The sequence below is a fragment of the Ranitomeya variabilis genome, chromosome 8 (assembly GCF_051348905.1).
Source record: "Ranitomeya variabilis isolate aRanVar5 chromosome 8, aRanVar5.hap1, whole genome shotgun sequence".
NCBI lineage: Eukaryota > Metazoa > Chordata > Amphibia > Anura > Dendrobatidae > Ranitomeya > Ranitomeya variabilis.
In genome coordinates, this window is record NC_135239.1 from 68,189,960 (window position 1) to 68,213,149 (window position 23,190).

General features: G+C 41.4%; 1 protein-coding gene across 1 annotated transcript in view; it reads right to left on the bottom strand.

The window, feature by feature from the left end:
* The window catches only part of RGS5 (regulator of G protein signaling 5), a 122,143-nt gene extending 99,395 nt beyond the window's left edge, over nucleotides 1–22,748 (bottom strand). Inside the window, exon 1 of the mRNA XM_077278501.1 lies at nucleotides 22,542–22,748. Coding sequence (XP_077134616.1) covers nucleotides 22,542–22,585 — 44 coding nt within the window. The 5' untranslated portion in view covers nucleotides 22,586–22,748. The remainder of the gene's footprint in view (nucleotides 1–22,541) is intronic.
* Nucleotides 22,749–23,190: the final 442 nt, after the last annotated feature.

A 23,190-nucleotide genomic window follows, 5' to 3' on the forward strand; every position in this document is an offset into this window, starting at 1 on the left:
CTTTGGACACTGAGAGCCTGGTGTGGGCGGGGTTAGCTTTCTCAGCTCTGCTTCAGTCGATATCTAAAAGCTCTGATCATGTCAGAACGGCTTCACCCAGTAATCTAAGTGATACATTGTAGGATTCAGCTTCTCTTTACCTACATTATGCTGCACTAAGACGATGTAGCAAAACTCTGCTGACCTCTGATTACCTTTGAGGGTACATCCACAGTGAAAGCCACAGGGAATCCGCAGTGAAATCATGTGACATGTTGGTTGTGCAGATATTTTATCCCTCTACATTGAAAGGGTTAAAATTTATGGTTAAAATAATCAACAAAAATGAATATATTGCAGATGTTAAAATCCGCACTGCAGATCAATTTCTGTGCTGAAAAAATCCACAGCCTGTTGATGAGACTTTAAAATCCCAATGACATGGTTGATCCCTTAGTTCAGTGTTGATTTCTAGTGTGCAAATTACCATGGTGAACCAACAGTATTTTCGCTGCGTGCCATGAAGTCTGCAGCAGCCATGTTACATGAGTGAAACATGCAAATTTTGGTGTGGAATTGCCACAAAGTGCTCAAGCAAATTTGCTGTGGATTTTCTATCCCATTTGGACATCCTCTTATAGTGTCCTTTATAAAAGTTCCAACTAAATATTCTTCATAACAAGCAATCCACCTTTTTGGCTTAAACACTGCGAAATACACCAATGGGAACAAACTAGCTGAGCTAAAACAGATGAAGGGGAGATGGAATGAATAAAAGAAACACCTCTACAAGAACGACTCGGTGATACGGGAAGAAACTGAGACTGGAAATAAACACGAACCGAACATCTTGAAAGACAAAGTTGTTGTTTCGATAAAGCTTCTGTTAAAAAACAAATTGGATGTGAAAATATTCCATTAGAGCTAATAAAGTATTCTGAAGCAGTAGTTGATGCCATCACACACCTGTATCAACAGATATGGACAACTTGTAAATGGCCCAAGGACTGGACAAGATCCGTGTTTATTCCTAAGAACGGAGATGCTACCAACTGTGGAAACTATTGAATTATTGCGCTCACAACTTATGCCAGCAAAATACTATTGAAGATCCTACAAAGGCTGCTGCAGCCTTACTTTGACAAAGACCTGCCAGAGGAACAATCAGGATTCAGGAAGCTGAGGAACAAGAAATGGAATTGCTAACATTAGATGGATAATGGAAAAGGCCAAAGAATACAAAAAGGAGATCTATATTTGCTTCATCGACTACAGCAAAGCCTTTGACTGTGTTGATCACCAGAAACTTTGGAATATCATTAAGGATATGGGTGTGCTGAACCATCTGATCAGCCTTCCAAATGTGGTGCAGGAGAAGGATGCTATAAATACCATGGATGGAAAGAAGAACAAACAAATACATTTTGGAACAAATTAAGCAATCGTGCCACTAGAAGCAAGGATCACCGAACTACGACTTGCCTACTTTGGACACATCATACGAAGAGATCAATCACTTAAGAAGGACATCATGGGGCTCATGCGCGGGACTTAACTGAGTCGGACATGACTGGCTGAGCTCCGCAACCCGACAAGCCGAAATAACCCCACACAGCACCGGGATCGCAGCGAAAACAGCGGCAGCAGCGAGGACTCACCACAGAGCACTGCGGGAGCGATTATGCCGAAGAAAGGAGGCGGAGGTCAGTCGGCAAACCGCACAATAGAGGAGCTCCTTCTCAACAACAGCGCGGGCAAGATGGCCGCCGCAGTAGCTCCCTCACCAACCTCCATTGCAGCGGTAAGCGCGGATGTGGAAATAGAGGATCCAAACACAGCAGGGGAGGCAGTAGTTCCCACGGCAGCCTTAGTAAGAACATTACAAGAAACATTTCGCTCTGAACTGAAGGCTGCTATGCACAATGTCACCTCACAGATCCAGGAGATAGTGCAGCGCACCTCCAATCTAGAAAATAAAATGGAGGCAGCAGTAGAAGCCTTAGAGGAAGACCAGGAGAACATTAAACTCCACACAGAGCGCATAATGGAACTGGAATTAAAATGTGAGGACTTTGAGAACAGGTCCCGCAGAGGCAACATACGCATCAGAGGCCTCCCAGAGTCTATTCTAGCACTTAAAGACATGGCTGCAGCATTATTTAAAGCATTACTCCCAGACGTAGATCCAACAATACTTCACATCACAAGGATTCATAGAGCCCTGGGCAGACCGAGAGCACCTGACATCCCCAGGGATGTTGTGCTTAAAATGCACTATGAAGAGTCAAGAGACTTAATCTTGTCAGCAACCAGAGAATTGTCATCCCTACCTGGACTGCCAAATTCAGTGAAACTTTTTGCTGATTCATCACCCTCTACGCTGGCGAGGAGAAGGTCACTTAAACCAATTACTGTAGCACTCCAGGCAGTAAACACCAATTACCGATGGGGGTTCCCATTTGCTTTGTTTTTTACCTATGGAGGTGAATCGTTTATTTGCCGGTCCTTAGAAGAAGGAACAAAAGCCCTTGAACGTGCAGGAATACCAATCTCAGAAACCATGCCTCCTCAACCGAAAAGGAAACCACGCCCGCAAAAAGAATGGATACAGACTCCCAGAACCAGGAGCCAAAATGTGCGGGTCACTTGAACCACCCCTGGGACCGCATGATGATCTCCTTCATGAAGAAAACTGTAACGCCGCAGTCCGGAGGCCTTGGCCCTGAGATAGGCATCTGTAAACAGTTAATAGCAGAGTTAGCCTGCTATAGTTGAAAGTTAGAATTACAATTGATTATAACCTATGTATATGATCCACCCATATTTTCTTTATAATTAGCAAGGGTTAGGCTGTTGGGTACCAATACTTGCTGCCTGACCAGGCCGACTTCTGGGATCCCTTTTATTGTGGGACCCCGGTACTCTGCCTTCTACGGGTAATTTACCCACATGTTTTATTGTTCATTGTTTAGTGTCTTTGTTTCTCCCTGTATCGTCCTTTCCCTTTTGTTTCTTTACAGGTTTCAATATGCGCTATTACTGCACTCACCATGGGCACGAATGTCTGGCAGATTGAAGAAATCGGGTACTGGATACTGGTGGATCATTAGCGATAACAAATTTTACACCCATGTGTAGAGTAATGTCCCATAATGTGCATGGGTTTAACTCACCCATGAAGCGTAAAAAGGCATTCCTAGACTATCACAAACACAAACCTGACATTATATGCCTAAAGGAAACCCACTTCTCTAAAACTTCTAGCCCTAAGTACTTTGACTCCAACTACTCTCGTTTTTACTTAGCGACATGGGAACGTAAGACTAGAGGGGTCGCTATATTACTCAAAAATAGCCTCCCATTCCAAGTGGAGGGAACTATTGGGGACCCGGAGGGTAGATTTATCATTATATATGGAAACTTGCAAGGACAAAACATTTGCATTATCAATAGCTACATGCCCACTGCAATTCAGACACTAACATTTAAATTAATACTGTCTAAGATATTGGGAATCTCATATCAGCATTTGATCTGGTGTGGAGATTTCAATTTTACTTTGAATCCCACCCTAGACTGTACTGCAACGAAACGGTCAGACATATCCAAGAGAGACAGACGAAGAATAATAAAATTGATGAGTGAATATAGATTGGTCGATGTATGGAGGGAGACGAATAGTGCCACAAGAGGATACACCTTTCTGTCTAATGTACATAAAACTTATTCAAGAATAGACTTACACATAACCACAGCAAATACACTACCGGGAGTCCTCTTCTCCCGCCATGTACCGTCCTCGTGGTCGGACCACGATGCAGTCCTATCTGTATTTAAGTTTGATGTTAACACATCTAAATTATTCAGATGGCGGCTAAATAACTCCTTATTGACAGACCCTGAAATAAAGACGGCCATCAGCAATGACCTTAAGCTTTATTTTCAAATGAACGTTAATGAAGAGACATCCCCGGGAAACATATGGCTAGCGCACAAGAAATATATTACGGGTACCATAATTAAGCTAGCAACAGCTAAGAAAAAAAACAGACTGGAATTACAAATCAAACTAGAAAATAAACTACAGAATCTCGAGCAAGCAAACCAGCAGTCCCCTTCACGGTATCTAATTAAGCAGATACAAGATATCAAACTCCAACTAAATACCGTCCTTACACATAGAACAGAACGTGCCATGGCGTGGACAAAGGCCTCCTTTTATAGATTGGCAAATAAGCCGAGCTCACTACTAGCGCGACAACTGCGCCAGAAAGAGTCTTTAAATACTATCCACTCAATTAAAAGATGTAACGGACATGTCTCTGCTCACCCTGAAGATATCTACAGGGAGTTCCATAATTTTTATCAAAAATTATATTCATCACCTAAGTCACCTCCTCCACATCATATGCAAGCCTTTCTGCAACACCTATCACTTCCAAAACTTAATGAATCCTCTTCCCAGTCACTGCAGACTGAAATAACAGACGAAGATGTGGACCTAATAATCCAAAAGCTAAAGGCTGATAAAGCCCCTGGACCTGACGGACTTACTGCCCCATATTACAAAAAATTTAAAGAAATTCTCACGCCACACATCACAAAATTTTGTAATGCACTTTTAAATGGTACCCAGATGCCGCCAGAGTTCTATATAGCTCATGTTGCGGTGATTCCCAAGCCCAAAAAAGATCACCAACTAACTAAAAACTACCAACCCATATCGTTACTTAATGTTGACTTAAAGATATTCACATCTATTATTACAGATAGAATCAATAAGATACTCCCATCCCTTGTACATAGAGATCAAGTAGGTTTTATACCGAGGAGACAGGGGCCAGATAATATAAGGCGTAACCTAGATATAATACACTCAGCAACCAATTCTCAGCGGCCTACTATGCTTCTAGCTTTAGACATTGAAAAGGCTTTTGACTCTGTGTCATGGCCATACCTCTTCAAGATACTATCTTTATTCGGTCTACCTCACAAACTAATCAACTGTTTGACTTTACTATATGACAAACCAACAGCATATTTGAAACTCCCATCATTGCATCCTATCCCGATAAATATAATGAGAGGAACTAGACAGGGATGCCCCCTTTCACCAGCTCTGTTTGCACTGGCAATGGAGCCTCTCGCCGCAGCCATAAGAAAGAACCCCGACATCTTAGGACCTGCTGATCTGGGAGACCAGTACAAAGTCAGCTTGTTCGCCGATGATTTGCTCCTAACCCTCACCAACCCCCATACTACCCTCCCAAATTTATTCTCATTACTTCACGATTTTGAATTGGTATCAGGACTTAAAATAAATATCGATAAGTCAGAAGCCCTCTTCCTAAACACATCTGAAAAAGAGCAAGAATATCTAGTGTCACAATTTGGGTTTGAAAAAAAAGAACACTACCTAACCTATTTGGGAATTAACCTTACATCTAACAGGTCTACACTATATAAATGGAACTATGCTCCCCTTATAAAGAATTTCCAGCAGGATCTAGCTAGGTGGTCGTCGCTGACACTCACATGGCTAGGCAGAATACATGCCATAAAAATGGTTTCTCTCCCAAGGTTTCTATACCTCTTCCGCTCCCTCCCCATTCCAGTCCCCTCTAGAGTATTATGTGATATACATTCCATGGTTTCTAAATTTATTTGGAAAGGGAAAAAGCCTAGAATTAAACAGCAGATCATGTTCATCCACCGAAAAAAGGGGGGATTCTCCTTACCTAATTTTATAAATTATTTTAAGGCAGCGCAAATCGCCCAGCTAACTAGAGTATGTTCGAATGTGGATAAACCTAGATGGGTCCAACTGGAGTCATTTCTATTAAAACCCTACTCTCTGATGGGCTTGTTGTGGACTGAAGCTAAGCTTCCTAAGCATATTGCTAACATCTCACCTTACGCGGCCCAATCTCTGCTCCTCTGGAGAAAAGAGAGGTTTAAGAAGGAGCTGCAAACTAGGAATTCGCCGCTAAATTCACTGTTCTGCAACCCAGCTTTCCCCCCGGGTCTTAACCCACAACCCTACTCCTGGTGGATCCTGAGAGGAATAACTACAATACGGCATCTCTGTTCCCCGTTTAATATAGTCTTATCTAAACAGGAATTTATACAAAAGTATGAACCGCCAATTCAAGAAGCCTTCCGTATTAATCAAATCTTTGACTTTATTAGAAAGAGTGTACAAAGTGGGAGACCTTTCCGATTCACTGGATTTGAGCAAAAATGTTCAAGTGACCCATTAGGCAGAGGGGTTATTTCTTATTTATACTCTTCCTTTGCCATTATACAGGAGGAGAAAAAACTTCCATTTATGCAACAGTGGGAGGAGGACCTGGGGTTCGACATCTCCCTGAGGGAATGGCAAAGCAGTTGTAACGCCTTATCAAGAGGCTCTCACCAGGTATCTTTAGTAGAATCCGCCCTCAGAGTTTTACATAGAACGTACCTGGTCCCTACGAGATTGCATGCCATATACCCTCAGGTCTCTGACAAATGTTTTAGAGGCTGCGATACTCCTGGAAACATGGGCCATATTTGGTGGACGTGTCCAGTGGTGGCTGGTTTATGGCGGGAGGTGGGAAACTTGGTCGATAGGTTGAGTGGAAAGGAAATACCAGTGAGCCATCTAACTTTCCTTCTGGGATTAAAACCGCGGGGATTATCCAGAAACCTACATAGACTGGTGGTCCTACTGGGAATGGCGACTAAAATACACATAGCGTCAAATTGGAAGTCTCCATCGCTCTCATTATCTATTGTCATAGATAGAATGAACACTATCTTGATATATGAGCGTATCCAAGCGACGAGAACTGATAGCTGGAACTCCTTTTTCCAAATCTGGTCGCCATGGCTGGATCTATATCCGAATGACCAGATAAAGTTGGCTCTCACCCTCTCTCCGTGACAGTGTTGACCCAGTTTTTGTTCCATGGTGAGCAGAGAGGACCTGACCAGGCCGGTGTTGGTGCCCGAATGATATTTGCTGATATAAGAAAAATCTTTCTTTTTGTAAAAGTGTAGAGTGGTTTTACATTGTACATGATCTGGAACTTATCCCCCTTTGTTTCTGTCCTGTCTATGTCTTGTCTTAAACTGATTGACATTTATAGCTCCCCCATACAAATTCATGTTAATGTTGATATTTTTGTGATTTATGTACACTTAACATTCCCAGAATGGGAAATGTTTGTATTATCTTTCAAATAAAAATTATTGAAACAAAAAAAAAAAAAGAAGGACATCATGGCCGGAAGAATAGAAGGAACAGGGTGAAGAGGAAGTCCAGCAACCCGATGGCTTGATACTATCAAGATAATAGAGGAGAAGATCCTGGTGGACCTATCTAGGCTTGCACAAAATCGATCTTCCAATAAAACGTTCATCCATCAAGTCGCCATGGCTCGAAATCGAGCTGAAAGCCGTTAATAATAATAATAATAATAATAATAATAAATAATAATAACAACAACAATAGCCACAACCTCTATAGTATACCCAAAATCAGGACTTTGCTGAAGCCTCTATAGATGAATTGATATCTATTGCTGCTATATTCATGGTATCTCATGTGACAGAAGTTATGTCTTGCAACCAAATGCCTAAAATATCTTGCTTTCAGCTATTATGTAGTGCTAGAACAGAGCAGGCCCTAGCGCTGCTTTTTCCATACACTGGAAATGGTTTAGAAGATGTTCCTAAGTGATATTTTGACATAGTGACAGCATATTTTAAGTAACCTGAACTCTCTTACTATTTCCTTTCCATGGTTTTGTATTTTATTTGCCATCTTTCTAAATATTCTTTTCATTTGTCATTTTCACATTCCCCTGTCTCAGGATTGTCCAAACTGTATTCTCAGGAGACATAAAAAAGTCAAACTAATTATGTACACCAACCCTTTCATTAGTAATCTGTGAATGAGTATTGACTATCTGTTATCTGTTTTTTTGGCAGAACAGCAATCTTAAAGACCTAGTCCAGACATCTGGCCTGTCCTGCAAAAATTACATGTCAGTTATTTACTTTCCCATAAAATCATATAAGAAATGGCTGAATACAAGTGTTATGACTATGATCCTGAAGAGGACATCCCACTACATGCTGAAATTGTTTGATTTGTGAGAGACACATCGCTAGAATTGTCATCAATCCCAACAATCTGGATGTGTTACTTGCTTACAGCTCAATGACTAGGTTTTTTAGACTCCTTCTCTTCGCCTTTTAGAAGTAGGGAAAATCTGAGCTGCACTTGTGAAAATATTGAGAGAAGTATTAAGGGTTTCGCTATTTCTTTAAAATTGATGGTATATCCTTTAGATACCCTATTAAATAGGATGTTCAAGACTTATGCATTGGTGAACTATCTGACCTGCCCCCAACCGATCAGCTGAAATCTGCTTCTGTGTTGGACATATGCAAGTAGTAACACTGCAACGGGATATCAGATGAGGTTCTCAGAGGTATTCGAGGAACACCCTTTTCTACCTCAGTATGTGAGGACAAGCTCTTTAAAGGGACTCTGTCAGCACAGAATGACTGTTCAGGCCAAGCAGAGAAAACTTTCTATCAAATCTACTGCATCCAATAAACTAAGTGAGAAATCACTTGAAGCAGGGGTTCTGTCCCTACATCAGGGATGGACATTGGTACAATCTGTGCGACTGCAAAAAGACCAAGAGGTAAGGGGGCCCAATTCCATTTCCAAAGCAGGTGGAATTGTACATTATGAGGAGCTATTAGGCTGCAAAGGGTCCATATACTGTTCTTGCACAGGGGCCCTCTTTTGTCTGTGTATGCCAGTGCACTATGTCATGATGCTGTCAGATTACATAGCAAAAACCTGCTGACAGTTCCCCCTACATGACCGGCCACACCATGATGCACCAAGCATCTGTGTTTGGATTGAACAATCATTCTGTGCTGATAGAATCCCTTTAATGATAGATCAGTATGGCCAAATACCAGGAACCCCATCCAACAGCTGTTCAAAGGGGTCATAGCGCTCCTGCCAGTGCAACCTTGTTTCTATTCTTTGCTCTCTACTGTGCAATGCTATACATATAGTAGTATCTGTTCTTAGCGTTACAGCTTTGTCCACTCATTCTCTTGAACAATTGATTGCAGGGGTGCAAACCTAGAGTCTGACCCCAACTGAACTAATATTGACAACGTAACATAAGAAGTGAACAATCCTCTTGCGATTCCATTTTGCTTATTTAAAGGAACCACTACTCTCTGCAGCAGAATTTATTATTCTACCACCCATTATTTGTTTGGATGGCTTTATCTGATTGCTTCATTTGATGGCATACAAAGAAGAGAGGGGGCCCCAAAGAAAAAACAAAACAAAATGGCCCTAATGCTGGAGCCAAGTTTCGACACTAAGGCCTAAAGGGACTATTAATTATTCCTCGCACACTCTCTTTTCTAGGACGCTTCAGTCCACTCTTCGCTTGCTAATTTCACTGTCATTTCTCTGGAGAGGAGAGTCCTGCACAGGCTCCAGGCACCCTGTGGCAAAAGAGATAGTTACAGTCAGGGCTGGGCTCTCTTACTCCAAGTGCCCCATAGCTAGAGTATATATTCATTGGTTCCACTGAATAAAAAAAAAAAAAATATCAATCTTTAAATCTCTAGTTATCAATTTGAGTCTCAGCACATAGGTCTTTTGCACACAGAAGACACATGCATAACTATAGAGGTAAATGAGAAATCCATCAGGGCTTCATACATCACCACTATAATATATGATTACATTGCTAAATCAATGTCTGACCTTTTTCTGTGTTTATTGGTTGTCACTTGTCAGTGATATCACTCTGTGCAAAAATAACATGAAGCAAGACTGAAATGTCACACAATGCTATTCTGACATTTGGATTTTAATATCTTTCATATTTACTTTTTGAGAAGATCATTGATTACATTTGCTGTCTATTGTGGAGAGCAGTTTGAAAGAGCATCTTGTGCTCTGGAGGACCTGAATGGTGTGATTGGATTCAATTTGTAATGCTTTAATTTCCACTATGGTGGCACTATAGAAAAATTGAAAGTTTACTGCCAAATTTGTTATTTCCTTAAAGGGGTTGTTGAGGCTTTTTTCCCATTCTGTGTGTGTACCTAAGCTGCAGAATGCTGACAGGTTGTAATATAATCCCTGTCAGCATTCTGCACTGTTGCCTAGATACCACACTTGGGGATGTAACCAGCACCATCCTGATTCTGGAGGAGCTGCTCACATCCCGTCTAGTGTTTTCCTGTGTGGCAGAAACTGAACTTATCCTTACCACAAACACCACACCCTTAGTCTCTGCAAGACCCTCCGCCTGCCTCAGCCTCCCTCTGCCAGCACACAGTGTAAACCAGCAGTGACAGGACTAATCTGATTGGACTAAACAGTACAATCATCTGTCAGCAGGGACAGACAGAGAAATTGAAAATGGGGCAAAGAGCTGAAAGCTCCTTCCTCCACAGTTCAATCACAGCAAAGACTGAAGATCAAGCCAGGACTTTAGGGTCACGTGACAGCGTCTCCTATCTCAGTAAGGGTACGTCTCCACGTTACGGATGGGCGGCGGTATCGCCGCTCGGCGCTAAGCCCCGCCCCCTTAATGGGACGCGATCATGCCAGATGTGTTAACTCTTCACATCCGGGATGATCGCGCTCTCCCATAGCGCCCTGTGATATGCCTTGCGGGGACGCTGCGTCCCCGCAAGGTGTACGGACATGCTGCGATCTGAAAAGACGCGCAGCATGTCCGGAGTCGCAGGGCCGCCACGTGCGGGTTTCCACGCATAGTGGAGACGGGATTTCATCAAATCCCCTCCACTATGCTGGAACATCTGGACGCTGCTTGTTTGACGCTGCAGCTCTGCGCAGCGTCAAAAAAGCAGCGTTTCCTTACCGTGGAAACATACCCTAAGGGAAAAGTCTGTCTTTACGTAATACAGATTTTACTTCAGAATGGAGAATTTTGATAATGACTGATTAATTTTGACAGAAAAACAACTTCTTCTGATAAGATATGTTACAAAAGTTTCAAATTTTCATGTGTGCTATTGATTTCTGAAATAAAAATTAAAACAACGGTAACTCTTTAAATTTTCAGTGGAGCATATCCTAAGCAGAATATTTGTATACATACTGTATTTGTATTGTAAGTTTATTTTTCCAATTGCTGTTATCTATATTTTATTTTAAATTTCTGATTGGTCCCCATTCATTTGTTAGGAGATCTGGTTACCAATGTAATCTCCCACAATCTATTTAGAGGTCTCACAACCATAATAAGGTTTTGTTTTCTCACTATTCTGTTTCCTGGTGACTCTGCGCTTGCGTGAGCACAGCTACCACGGGAAAAAGGGAGTCACAGGACCACAAAGTATCACGTCCCCTCAGAAATTGTGGCAGAGCAGCTGTATGTCGGCACCACTTAGTGTAAGTGTGGAAGGACTATAAATAGGTTTAAACCCTTCACGGCAAAGATAGTGTCCCTGCCTTTGATGAGGTATCCAACAGTAAGCCCATATCTTTCCCCGCAGTTGATAGCTAATTTAATCAACCATTAAGTGCCACTAACAGCCGCAGGTGGAGTGGTGCTCCACCCGTGGCTGTTAACCTCTTACATCCCACAGTCAATCACTGACAACGAGATTTAACACAAACTAGCTGGAAGAGCATCACAAATTTCCCCCATCAGTGCCTCTGTCACGTTACTACGGGACAACGATTGGTTGTCATGACAGCCAGTTGTCTGCAAAAGATCCCTGTGCCTGTCATAGTGAATCTCATGTGAATGTCGACTCGTGGCCGACGTTTATAGGAGGACATAATTTTAGCGATGCATGCCAGTGCTGAAATCCTGCTATGTGTAGCACAGGCGTTTGGACAATTGCAGCTTTAGTCTCCTATTCCAGTCAATGAAAGTTGTGAAAAAAAAAAGTTTTAAAAAATATAACAAAAATGTAAAAAAAAAAAAATCACAAAACTTCAAATCACCTCCCTATTATAACTATCTGAACCCAAGGCAAATGTAGACGCATCAATATGAGATGTGCAATTAATATTTTGCCAAGTCGTCTTCAAAATCTCCATAATGCTACCCTAATGTCAATCCGTTGACATCTATTCATAGATATCACATATATACCAATATCCATGCACTATGTGTAGGGTTATTTTTGGATTAGGAACCTACAGTATATGATGTCCTTTAAAAGCTAGTGGTAAGAATACATTCCATTAATGTCCAAGTATAAATTTGAGATCTAAAATAAGCAACCCCAATCTTCGTGATTTTGCTGGTACAGATAAGTGTTTTAGACCTTTGTGCCGAAGTTGCTCACAGAAGAGAAGACATACATGGTAAGCTATTTAGCAGTCCCAAGACTGGCTTTCTAAGTGGTTTTTTAGATACCCTAATATCAAGGGTCTGGTGAATATACAGAAGGGTCCGTATTTATGTCATTAATCATTTCTACATTTAACTTTCCAGCACTTTGAGTTCTGCCTTTGATTTGCTTCTTTCCTTTAACAAAATCAAATAGTTGCATATTATGTGGTCAGATAAAGCAAATATATTTAAAAAATGCTTTCAGATTTGGAAGTCACACCACTAGGCGTTCTTTTCTGCCTAATTTGCTGTCCACTGCCTGTTGTCAAGTGCAATCCACTTTTATCAGCCGATCACATGAAGTCAGGAAGGGTCTTTGGCTCTTTGCTTCTGCTCTCCTGTCTGTCAAAGTGCATACAGACATAACAGAGAGACAGCTTTTGGTTGGTGATATGAAATATCAGGAAGTGAGGAAAATGAAGTGCCAGTACATATAGTGCTGGAGAAATGTTTAACATAAAGGAATCACCAGTCAAATAGAGTGCATTGGAAGTTACCGAGCATGAGAATTAGGACAGATTCTTGACATATGTGTTATGATCTGGTGACTTAGGAGCAGCATGAAACTTTCTCAGGAGAAGTGGAATCTATACTGACCGCAAACCCTGAACTTAACACCGCAACTAGAAGTAGCCGTGGGGTGTGCCTAACATACCCTAGACACCTCGACACAGCCGGAGGACTAAATACCCCTATAGATGGAAAGAGGAATACTAACTTGCCTCAGAGCAGAACCCCAAAGGATAGGCAGCCCCCACAAATATTGACTGTGAATAGGAGAGGAAAGACACACACAGGCAGAAAACAGATTTCAGCAAAAGAGGCCACTCTAGCTAAATAGGGAAAGATAGGACAGAATACTAAGCGGTCAGTATTAAAAACTCTTCAAAAATATCCACAGCAGAAAATACAAAAAGTTCCACAATCTAACTAAAGACATGGAATGTATATCTGCAACTCCTGAGAATCCAACAAGACTGAGAAAATACTGACACAATCTAAAGGCCCCGTCTCACATAGCGAGATCGCTAGCGAGATCGCTGCTGAGTCACAAGTTTTGTGACGCAACAGCGACCTCCATAGCGATCTCGCTATGTGTGACACGTACCAGCGATCAGGCCCCTGCTGCGAGATCGCTGGTCGTGTCGGAATGGCCTGGACCTTTTTTTGGTCGTTGAGGCCCCGCTGACATCGCTGAATCGGTGTGTGTGACACCAATCCAGCGATGTCTTCACTGGTAACCAGGGTAAACATCGGGTTACTAAGCGCAGGGCCGCTCTTAGTAAACCGATGTTTACCCTGGTTACCAGCGTAAATGTAAAAAAAAACAAACAGTACATACTCGCCTTCTGATGTCCGTCAGGTCCCTTGCCATCTGCTTCCTGCTCTCACTGACTGCCGGCCGTACAGTGAGAAGTGAGAGCACAGCAGTGACGTCACCGCTGCGCTCTGCTCTCACTGTACGGCGGCACTGTCAGAGCAGGAAGCAGACGGCAAGGGACCTGACGGACACCAAAAGGCGAGTATGTACTGTTTGTTTTTTTTTGGTAACCAGGGTAAACATCGGGTTACTAAGCGCGGCCCTGCGCTTAGTAACCCGATGTTTACCCTGGTTACCCGGGTGCTGCAGGGGGACTTCGGCATCGTTGAAGACAGTTTCAACGATGCCGAAGTCGTTCCCCTGATCGTTGGTCGCTGGAGAACGGTCTGTGTGACAGCTCCCCAGCGACCACACAGCGACTTACCAACGATCACGGCCAGGTCGTATCGCTGGTCGTGATCGTTGGTAAATCGCTTAGTGAGACGGGGCCTTAAGCTGGACAAAAAACAATGAATAGAACTAAATCATTAAGCACACAGCATGTGTGCAACAAAAACAAAACCAGAAACTTATCTTTGCAGATTTGGCAGCAAGACAGAAGGAACGAGGCAAGGACAAAACCTCCAAAAACAATGGACAACTGGCAAGGACTAATGAATCCTGCAAGCCTAAATACCCCAGTCAGAGCTGCAATCAGCAGATACCACCTGACCAGGACTGCGACCCAGAGACAACTGCATCACTGCCTACAACCACCGGAGGGAGCCCAAAAGTAGAATTCACAACACATATGAAAGTGTTATGTGCATCAAAAGCAGCATTAACTGTGGGAAACAGGCAGCAGCAAGGCTTTTCTCCAAGTTTTATGTGAAAGGACAGGTATGCAAAGATTTTGCTTCTGTTCTTTTTCTTTAAAGCAGTAATGCAGATGAAAGTTAACAACAGCCTCTCTAGATACAGAGCCGTAACACTGTCTAACGGGGGTTGATATCCACAAAGCACCAACTCGGCAATCATCCAGGATAAAGAATGGAAGTATTATTTGGCATCTGGATCCTAACAGATATATCACCTTACAGAAATAAAATGTGCGACTGACAGAACGCTTTGTGATTCTAAAAACACCTCCTGAATTGGTTAATATCCTTCAAACTTTGCCCAGGTGATGATAGCTCTGCAAATCTCAGTTCAATATTATGTCATGAATGCAGAATTAATATGATGAATTCAGCACCATAGGTTTATATCAGCACAAAGACTAAATATAAACGCTGGGGCCAATCAGCAATGTTTCCAAAAAGCAAAAGGAGTAAGGAGCAGAAAAACAATTTTTTTCTTTAGAATTGTATTCCAAGAATGTTTCCATTGTGAATACATAAAGGTTCTCCAGCTGCTTAGAGCTGGTTCCTTCACACACGACACAAAGGGAGAGAGTGATGTTTGGCATTATCATATTAAAATAACTGCAAAAATGTCTAAGTTTATTATTTATGCTGTGATTGTGGGGTGCACTTTATTTAAAGGGAATCTGTCACCAGGTTTTTGCCACTTAATCTCTTGGCACCATAATGTAAACACATGGACTTTGATTCCAGCAATGTGTCACTCGCTGGCCTGTTTGCTTTAGTTGTTATACAATTATTGTTTTATCAGCAGGAGATTATCACTAGATGACTAGTAAACCTTCTGCCATGTAGTCCAACCCCGCCCCCAACACTGATTGGCATCTTTATGCCTATACACAGCATGCACAGAAAGTTACCAATCAGTGATGTGGGCGGGGTTATACAGAGCTCAGCATCCAGAGAACTGGGAGATCTGCAGCCGAGAAAAGTGATTATAAGAAAACTACAGCACACAGCAAAATAAGTGACACATCGCTGGAATCAGGGTCTATGTGCCTATGTTTTGCTGCTCTTGATGGGTCAGCAAAACCTGATGTCAGATTCCTTTTAAAGAGATAGTTCAATGACATTTTCACACCACTGTGCCCATAACAAATTACAAAAATAAAAAAAAACATGAAAAACTGCAGACATGGAATCCAATGCAAAAATTCTTCAGGGAGATGATAGAATGAGTTTTTTATACCTCTGTCTGTAATTTGTTTTCTTTATGTTAAAATCCAATAAAAAATGTTTAAAAAAAAAAAAAAAAGAAAGAAATACATGCAGCCGCACACTCCTGGTCCCGAGTGCTGGCGGCAGTGTCAGGGATTGATGTGAGAGACCCGTGCGAGTTTCTCACATTGCACTCGCAACTGTGACCCCGGCCTAACAGTCATATTTGGCCCAGTGCATGTTAGCAGTAGATTGCCCCTATTAACAGTGCATTGTCAATTCAGAAGAGCACTAGGAAGTACGAATAGTAAGAAACTTGACAATAGGGACAGTACTGAATTTTTTTTATTTTCATCTATTAAAAAAGTTTACATTTCAAACACACAAAGGAGATGGAAAGAAACATATATTATGTATCAATCAAGGCTCAATCATCCAGATCTCTGGCCATTTGGACCACCGAAATGTTCTATGGTGATATCTTATTTTGGCACAGAAGAACATTGGTGATCTCGGTCTTGTGGGCATCATACAGACTTAAAATGTTTTGTGTTATGTCAAAGCTGTTTAAGATTAATTATCGATGTCATTTTCTGTGGTTTAATATAAAAAGTCATTAGTAAATCTGCTTATCTAAAATTCTCTATATTACCATTTTTCTAAAATGGATCCTCAGCTTACGCTAGTAATTTCTTATAATGTGATATTGGACATGCTTTATGAAATGATTATAAAGAACCGCAGGGGTTTTATGTTGTGCGTCCATAATTGGGATTATAAAATGCAGGCAAACCAAGACTGATTTACACGGGGAAATTTCTGACAGTAACGAGCTGATTGGTGCTCATTTAAAGGCTCTTTACCATGGACCAATGTAAGCCGTATTGGGATAAACGATCAATAATACAGTTTTTCATATTGTCGACAGCACGTTCCCAGCTTACATTAGCAGCAATGATTTTTCCAATGTGCCAAACATTTGCATTTTTAACTGATTGCTGCTTGTTAGTGCTGAGCGAACGCGCTTGGATGAGGTGTTATATGTCCATGCTCGGGAGATAACCGGGTGTCTTCGGCGTGCTTGAATAATATGTTCGAGTCCCCGCGGCTGCATGTCTCATGACTGTTCAACAGCCACAACAAATGCAGGGATTGGCTAACAAACAGGCAATCCCTGCAGGTGCTGTGGCTGTCGAACAGCCACGAAACATGCAGCCGCGGGGACTCGAACATATTATTCAAGCATGCTGAAGACACTCGGTTAGCACCTGAGCATGGTTGGACATCACCTTATCAGAGCACGTTAGCTTATCACTAGTGATGAGCGAGTATACTCATTGCTCGGGTGACCTCTGAGTATTTGTGACTGCTCAGAGATTTATTTTTCATCGCCGCAGCTGAATGATTTACAGCTACTAGCCAGCCTGAGTACATGTGGGGGTTGCCTGGTTGCTAGGGAATCCCCACATGTACTCAAGCTGGCTAGCAGCTGTAAATCATTCAGCTGCGGCGATGAAAAATAAATCTCCGAGCACTAACAAATACTCGGAGACCACCCAAGCAACGAGTACACTCGCCCATCACTACTTATCACTACCGCTCATGAACCAATGTTCGGTGACATATGAACCATCGTTAGGAGCAATTCATTTATAATAGCCTTAAGGCTTTGTGAAAGTGCCCTACAGGTTTGATATAATATGTCATAAAGAAAAGATAGATATTCACATCAGGTCACCAGCTCCGGTAGTAAATCATTGATCAGTGTGGTGCACGTAAAAGACCTTGGGCTGATTCCTAGGTTAACAGTACGTGAAGGAAAATGAGGTACTCCAGCTACCGCAAAAAAAACTATATTAACATCTTTTATTGATATACTCCAAAAGTTAGAAGGTTAAAAACAGCAATGCTTGGCCTACGCGTTTCAAGCGTTAAAAGCTCTTAGTCATAGCCAAGAGATTTCAAAGCTCGAAACACATAGGAAAAGTGTTTCTATTTTCAACCTTCAAATTTTCTGAGAATATCAATAAAAGATGCTTTTATATTTTTTGACATAATATGTAGTGGACATAAAAAGTACATTTCAACAGTGTAGGCATTTAGATCCCGATTCATCAAAATCGAGGTTGTTTACTCTAGATGATGAGGAGCATTTCTGGAATCATGAGGGCCCAATTCATTAAGAGGAACATGTCTCTTAATGAATTAGGTGAGTCTGAAAAGTGGTGTGCGCCTCGGTGCACCTCTCCACAAATCTTATTACAATCAGGGACCTAATAAATTAGATTAGCAGTAGTGATTAAGCGAGTGTGCTCGTTACTTGGGTTTCTCCGAGCATGTTCTAGTGGTCTCCGAGTTTTTATAGCGTGCTTGGAGATTATTTGGAGATGTTTGAGTTGCCGCAGCTGCATGATTTACGGCTGCTAGACAGTCTGAATACATGTGGGGATTCCCTAACAAGCAGGGAATCCCCACATGTATTCAGGCTGTCTTGCAGCCGCAAATCATGCAGCTGCGGCAACTCAAACATAATCTCCGAGCACATTCAAATACTCGGAGACCACCCGAGCATGCTTGGAAAACCTGAGTAACGAGCACACTCGCTCATCACTAATTAGCAGGTGTCAACAAACCCCGTCGCTCCCCTGTCCCACCATATCTCTGTCCATTTTGCTGGAGATGGCTGAAAAATGCCAAATGTTGCAACATTTTTGTGCAAATTCAAAGCAATTTAAGCCAGCAACATTTTTGTGCAAAGTCAAAGCAGTTTGAGCCAGATTCCTAGTATAAATCGCTTTCATAATTCTGGTGTAACCACTTTGATGAATCGGACCGAATTTTGAGAAGGCTTATAGTTATGTAAGTCTCTGATATTATCACAAGTGACCTCAATTAAGGGACAAACCTTCTTATGAAATATTACCTTAATTACAAAACCACTACAATAGTCTACCTGTTATTGTGTGGTATAACGCCCTAGTGTTGTTCCTGAATAGACCTACAGAGTAATTTAGACCAGCTGCCAAAAGACATCTTGGGAAATCCGGCAGTAGTTTGTCTGTAACTCATCATTATAAATGTCCACGATGTTGTAGATATTGTTTGCCATAGCTCTGTTTTTCCATTACACAGAAGATGCACCTTGGGGTGATTTTTAGTTTCTATTATTACCTTTTTCCTGTTCTTTTTGTCCTATAGTTATAAGACTCAATTCGTGCCACATCGGTGTTGCACTCTGTGATGATAAAGGGAAAATCTCATGAATTATACACTGGACTTTAATACCCAAAAGTAGGTCATCACTGTGTCCTTTCACCATACATCTGGCAGGTGTCACCAAACTTCAGCCTCGAATCCATGATTGTATGGAAAAGCCATGTCCAATATCCTCTCAATACTCTAGCGTATATTATAAAGTATCCATAAGAATCCTTCCTATTTAGTGGGAATGACTGGCAGACGTGTGCAACCATATAGTCGTACAGTTGTCTGTCCTGTGCTCTGGTGTATATGGCGGACAACTGGTCCACAAATGGTCTCGGAGAAGGTCATTGCTACATGTGATGGTTAAAGGATGCATCTCCACCATTTCTTGTCCTTTGCTACAAATTACAATATAATTTAGCTATAAGGATTCATAGATATAATAATCATAGTGTCCATCTTATGGGAAGTCGTTGAACTGGCAATTATATTCTGTATCTACTCAAGCCTACAACCTGCTGTAACCACCGAGTGACCAAACCGCTGCACGACCGCCTACTGTATTCTCACCCATCCCTTGTAGATTGTGAGCCTTCGCGGGCAGGGTCCTCTCTCCTCCTGTACCAGTTGTGCCTTGTATTGTTTAAGATTATTGTACCTGTTTTTATTATGTATACCCCTCCTCACATGTAAAGCGCCATGGAATAAATGGCGCTATAATAATAATTATTAATAATAATAATAATAATAAAGTGTGGCCTTTGTCGGAAATATGTATGGGTCTGTGTGTGGCAAACCACAACTATAAGGCTTCTCATCGACACATAGTTTACGGTCCCAATACCAGACTGTCCAAAGGTTACCTTATATTAATGATAAAATGGACTTGTTTTATGGCCATGAAAACACAGGAGTAATATCAGTCCATTTTGGCATCCGTATTACCGACTCGGATCCTGACCCAAACACAGGTCTGATCATGTCTGTCCATTTGGCATTAGACGTTCTGTCTGAGCCGATATTGTACTTGGGAGCGGTAGACCGTTAAATAGTGACACCTTGAAGACTACTGACATATTCCTTCGATGGCAGAAAGCGGTGTAATCAGGCAATGGTTAATCGTTACAGAATATAATGGTGCTTTCATATTAATGTCCACATAATTGAGAATTCACCTGAGTGCAATAAGAATGGAAATATAGAAGATTTCCAACCGAATGAATTGTTTGATTTGAGAACTATTCGAGCTGTTCAGGCTTGATACTAATCCGTGTACGTACCACACCGACCAATCAGTTCTGAACATAACACTGGATGAAAATGTAACAAAGCCACCAGAACGTGAAACGTGCGTGTATGTAAGTCACGCTTACACTGAGCCTGGAAAAAAAACTCTAATTTATGGAATGTAGCAGAATGGATTAATAAATCCAAATTCAATGAACCATGTAACTATCTGGTGCAAAGTCACGGATTTACATGGAATGAAAGCTGCAATTTCCACAGTGGAATAAATGCACATTTTTAAGGACTAAATGCTTTGTCCCCTTTTCACACATTTAGATGTAGCAGTGCTGTATTTATTACTGAAATAATTTATTTATAAGAGCAATTTATCACTAAGGGCGGCAGTTCTATCACAGGAAAGTAGCATGCACCGCTAATCTTAGTCTTACAGTGAAAGCGAGGGAACGAAGGTGAGAACCCCGATGAACCCTGGTACAAGTGTGTGTGTATATATTTCTAGATTGCTACTACTCTAACTTTATGTATGGGTAATAAAAGAAAGGTCAGCTCTTGGGTATTCATCTTCGATATGGTAAACTGCAAATATATATAAACAAAACATTATATATATATATATATATATATATATATATATACACACACACACCGTATAAATATATACTGTTTTCCATTCCGAAAATGACTACCCGAGGTCTGACCTTTCTTTTATTACCCATACATAAAGTTGGAAGAGATGCAGATGCTCATGTTTAATATTTCCCGTCCCACTAGTCTGCTGCTGTTAGTGGAAACTTGAATAAATAATTTTCTTGGGCTTTTATCAAGATGTGCTAATGGGTCATGAGATTTGGATAAAACAAACCAGATAACAACGCTACATGAAAGCATCTCTCCCGTGCCATCCACAATGGCCCATCACTGGACATCGTCTCCTCTTGGCAGCCATACATTTACTCTAAGGGCTAATTCTATCCTAAAGGAGAATTCATATTTTTCTTCAATGTTACGGACGCAATGTCTTGTATGTGCCCCCGCTAAGGTTAGGACTTGTGGTCGTAATACGAAAGACAAAATACAACTGCTACCCTAATCCTAAGAACTGGTCCCTAAGGGTACGTGCACACGTTGACATACATTTTTGCATCTCTTGGTAGGAAAAATGCACCAAAATCGTGCATTTTTGCTGCGTTTTTGCCCCACATTTTTTATTGATTTCAGTGAAGTCAATGGTGAAAAACCGTGAAATGCTGCAGATTATTTTTTGCAATAGTATCAAAAAAGTATCCTCACTAGATGCAAAGAGAGATAGTAAATGGTCTTTTCCAAAGAATGAAAGAGAATACCCGAATAATTGCATCTAAACTACTGGACAAAACTTATATAGTTCCACGTTAGTTTAAATAGGAACATATAGACAAAAAACGTATATTGAACAAAGTAGAAAATTTATTAATAATCGCAACAAAGCAAAACAAAAATGATTTAAAAAGTAGCCATGAGTGCCTGAAAGGAGCCAAAATAGATCTCAGTGGCACCACCTTGGGAAAACAAGCAAGGCAGGTACAAGTACAACTAAATGGCAAGAAATGGCGATGTTATACTAAGTGTCTGTGACATAGACAAATAAATGCATCCTGAAACAATTGGTAATCCATATCAATGGCAATACATAATTACAGTCATATGACATGAGGATGAAGGTTTCAGGATTAGATAGTGCAAAAAGACGCCAATGCTGCCAGAAAAAGGATTGAAAAAACCTTAAATGATAGTGAAAAGTTGCCTTACCTAAACCCAGATGGTAGTGCCACTTCCCCTACGCGCGTTTCAGTGGCGTGCCTTCGTCAGGGGGAGTCAGTTTATTTTTTGCACCAAATCTGCAGGTCAAAAATACTCACCGTGTGCATGACACCAGGTTTTTCACTCACTTTGCTGGCATCAGTTTTTGCCACAAATCCACGCAGAAAAAAAACGTGACAAAACCGCACCTAATCTGCCATGTGTGCACACAGCCTACAGGTGAAACTTTTTGCTGAGTTCTAATGATAACAGACATACAACAGCAACATGTAAATTTATATTTCACTCTTAAGGTAATAGTATTGTTTAAATGGTACAACAGAGATGAATTTGCATTGTTTCTTCATCGGGGACTAGACGCTCTTTGAGTTGAAAAAGAACAACCTGCAGTCCTATGTAAAACTACACATTCCAATAAGATGTTCCAGATTGTGCAAATCTAGGTAACGTGTACCCAACACCCTGGCTCTGTCATACCCAGTGACCCCATCTTCTAGCACATCCCAGGTCTCTCACCTCTCCAGGCAGGTATGGGGCAGGGCTGCTAATCCTTTACACATTTTGGCTTCTGGAAAGTGAGTCTGGTCCGGGAAAAGTAACAGGGGAAATCTTCTTTCTTAGAAGTAGCAGCTGATTTTTGTCAGGCAGCTGTTTCTGGCTTTCTGCTTCTCTCTGGCAGTCTGGTGGAGCTTTCACAGCAGCACTCTCTACTTCTCTCACTCTGAAGCAGTCTCTTACTAGCAGAAGTATATAGAGGATTAACCCTGGAAGCGAGCCAGCCCCTCATCCAATGACATCCTCCCTTACAGCACAGGCTGCACCACACTCGGATCTTCACTTTCCTCAGGGTTTGAGGGTCTGCAGACCCTGGAAGGATGAGAATGTGGATGGATTTTCTTCTAATACACAATTTTACATCACACTAAAAAGTTTTATTTCAGCGTTCGGTATTTTCAGGTTTAGTCGCATCTTTTTTTTTTTTTTGAGCGGCAATATCAATAATACTTTTACTTAGCTGACATCATAAATAATCTTTTGCAGTATTTTACAACTCTGGGGTTGGTTGCAAAAACTACTTGGTAACTTTGGTTGGACCATGGCGGGTCTCAGACTGAAAGCTTTTGTGCGACTTGTCGAGAACTTGCTGTTCTCGACACGTCAAATC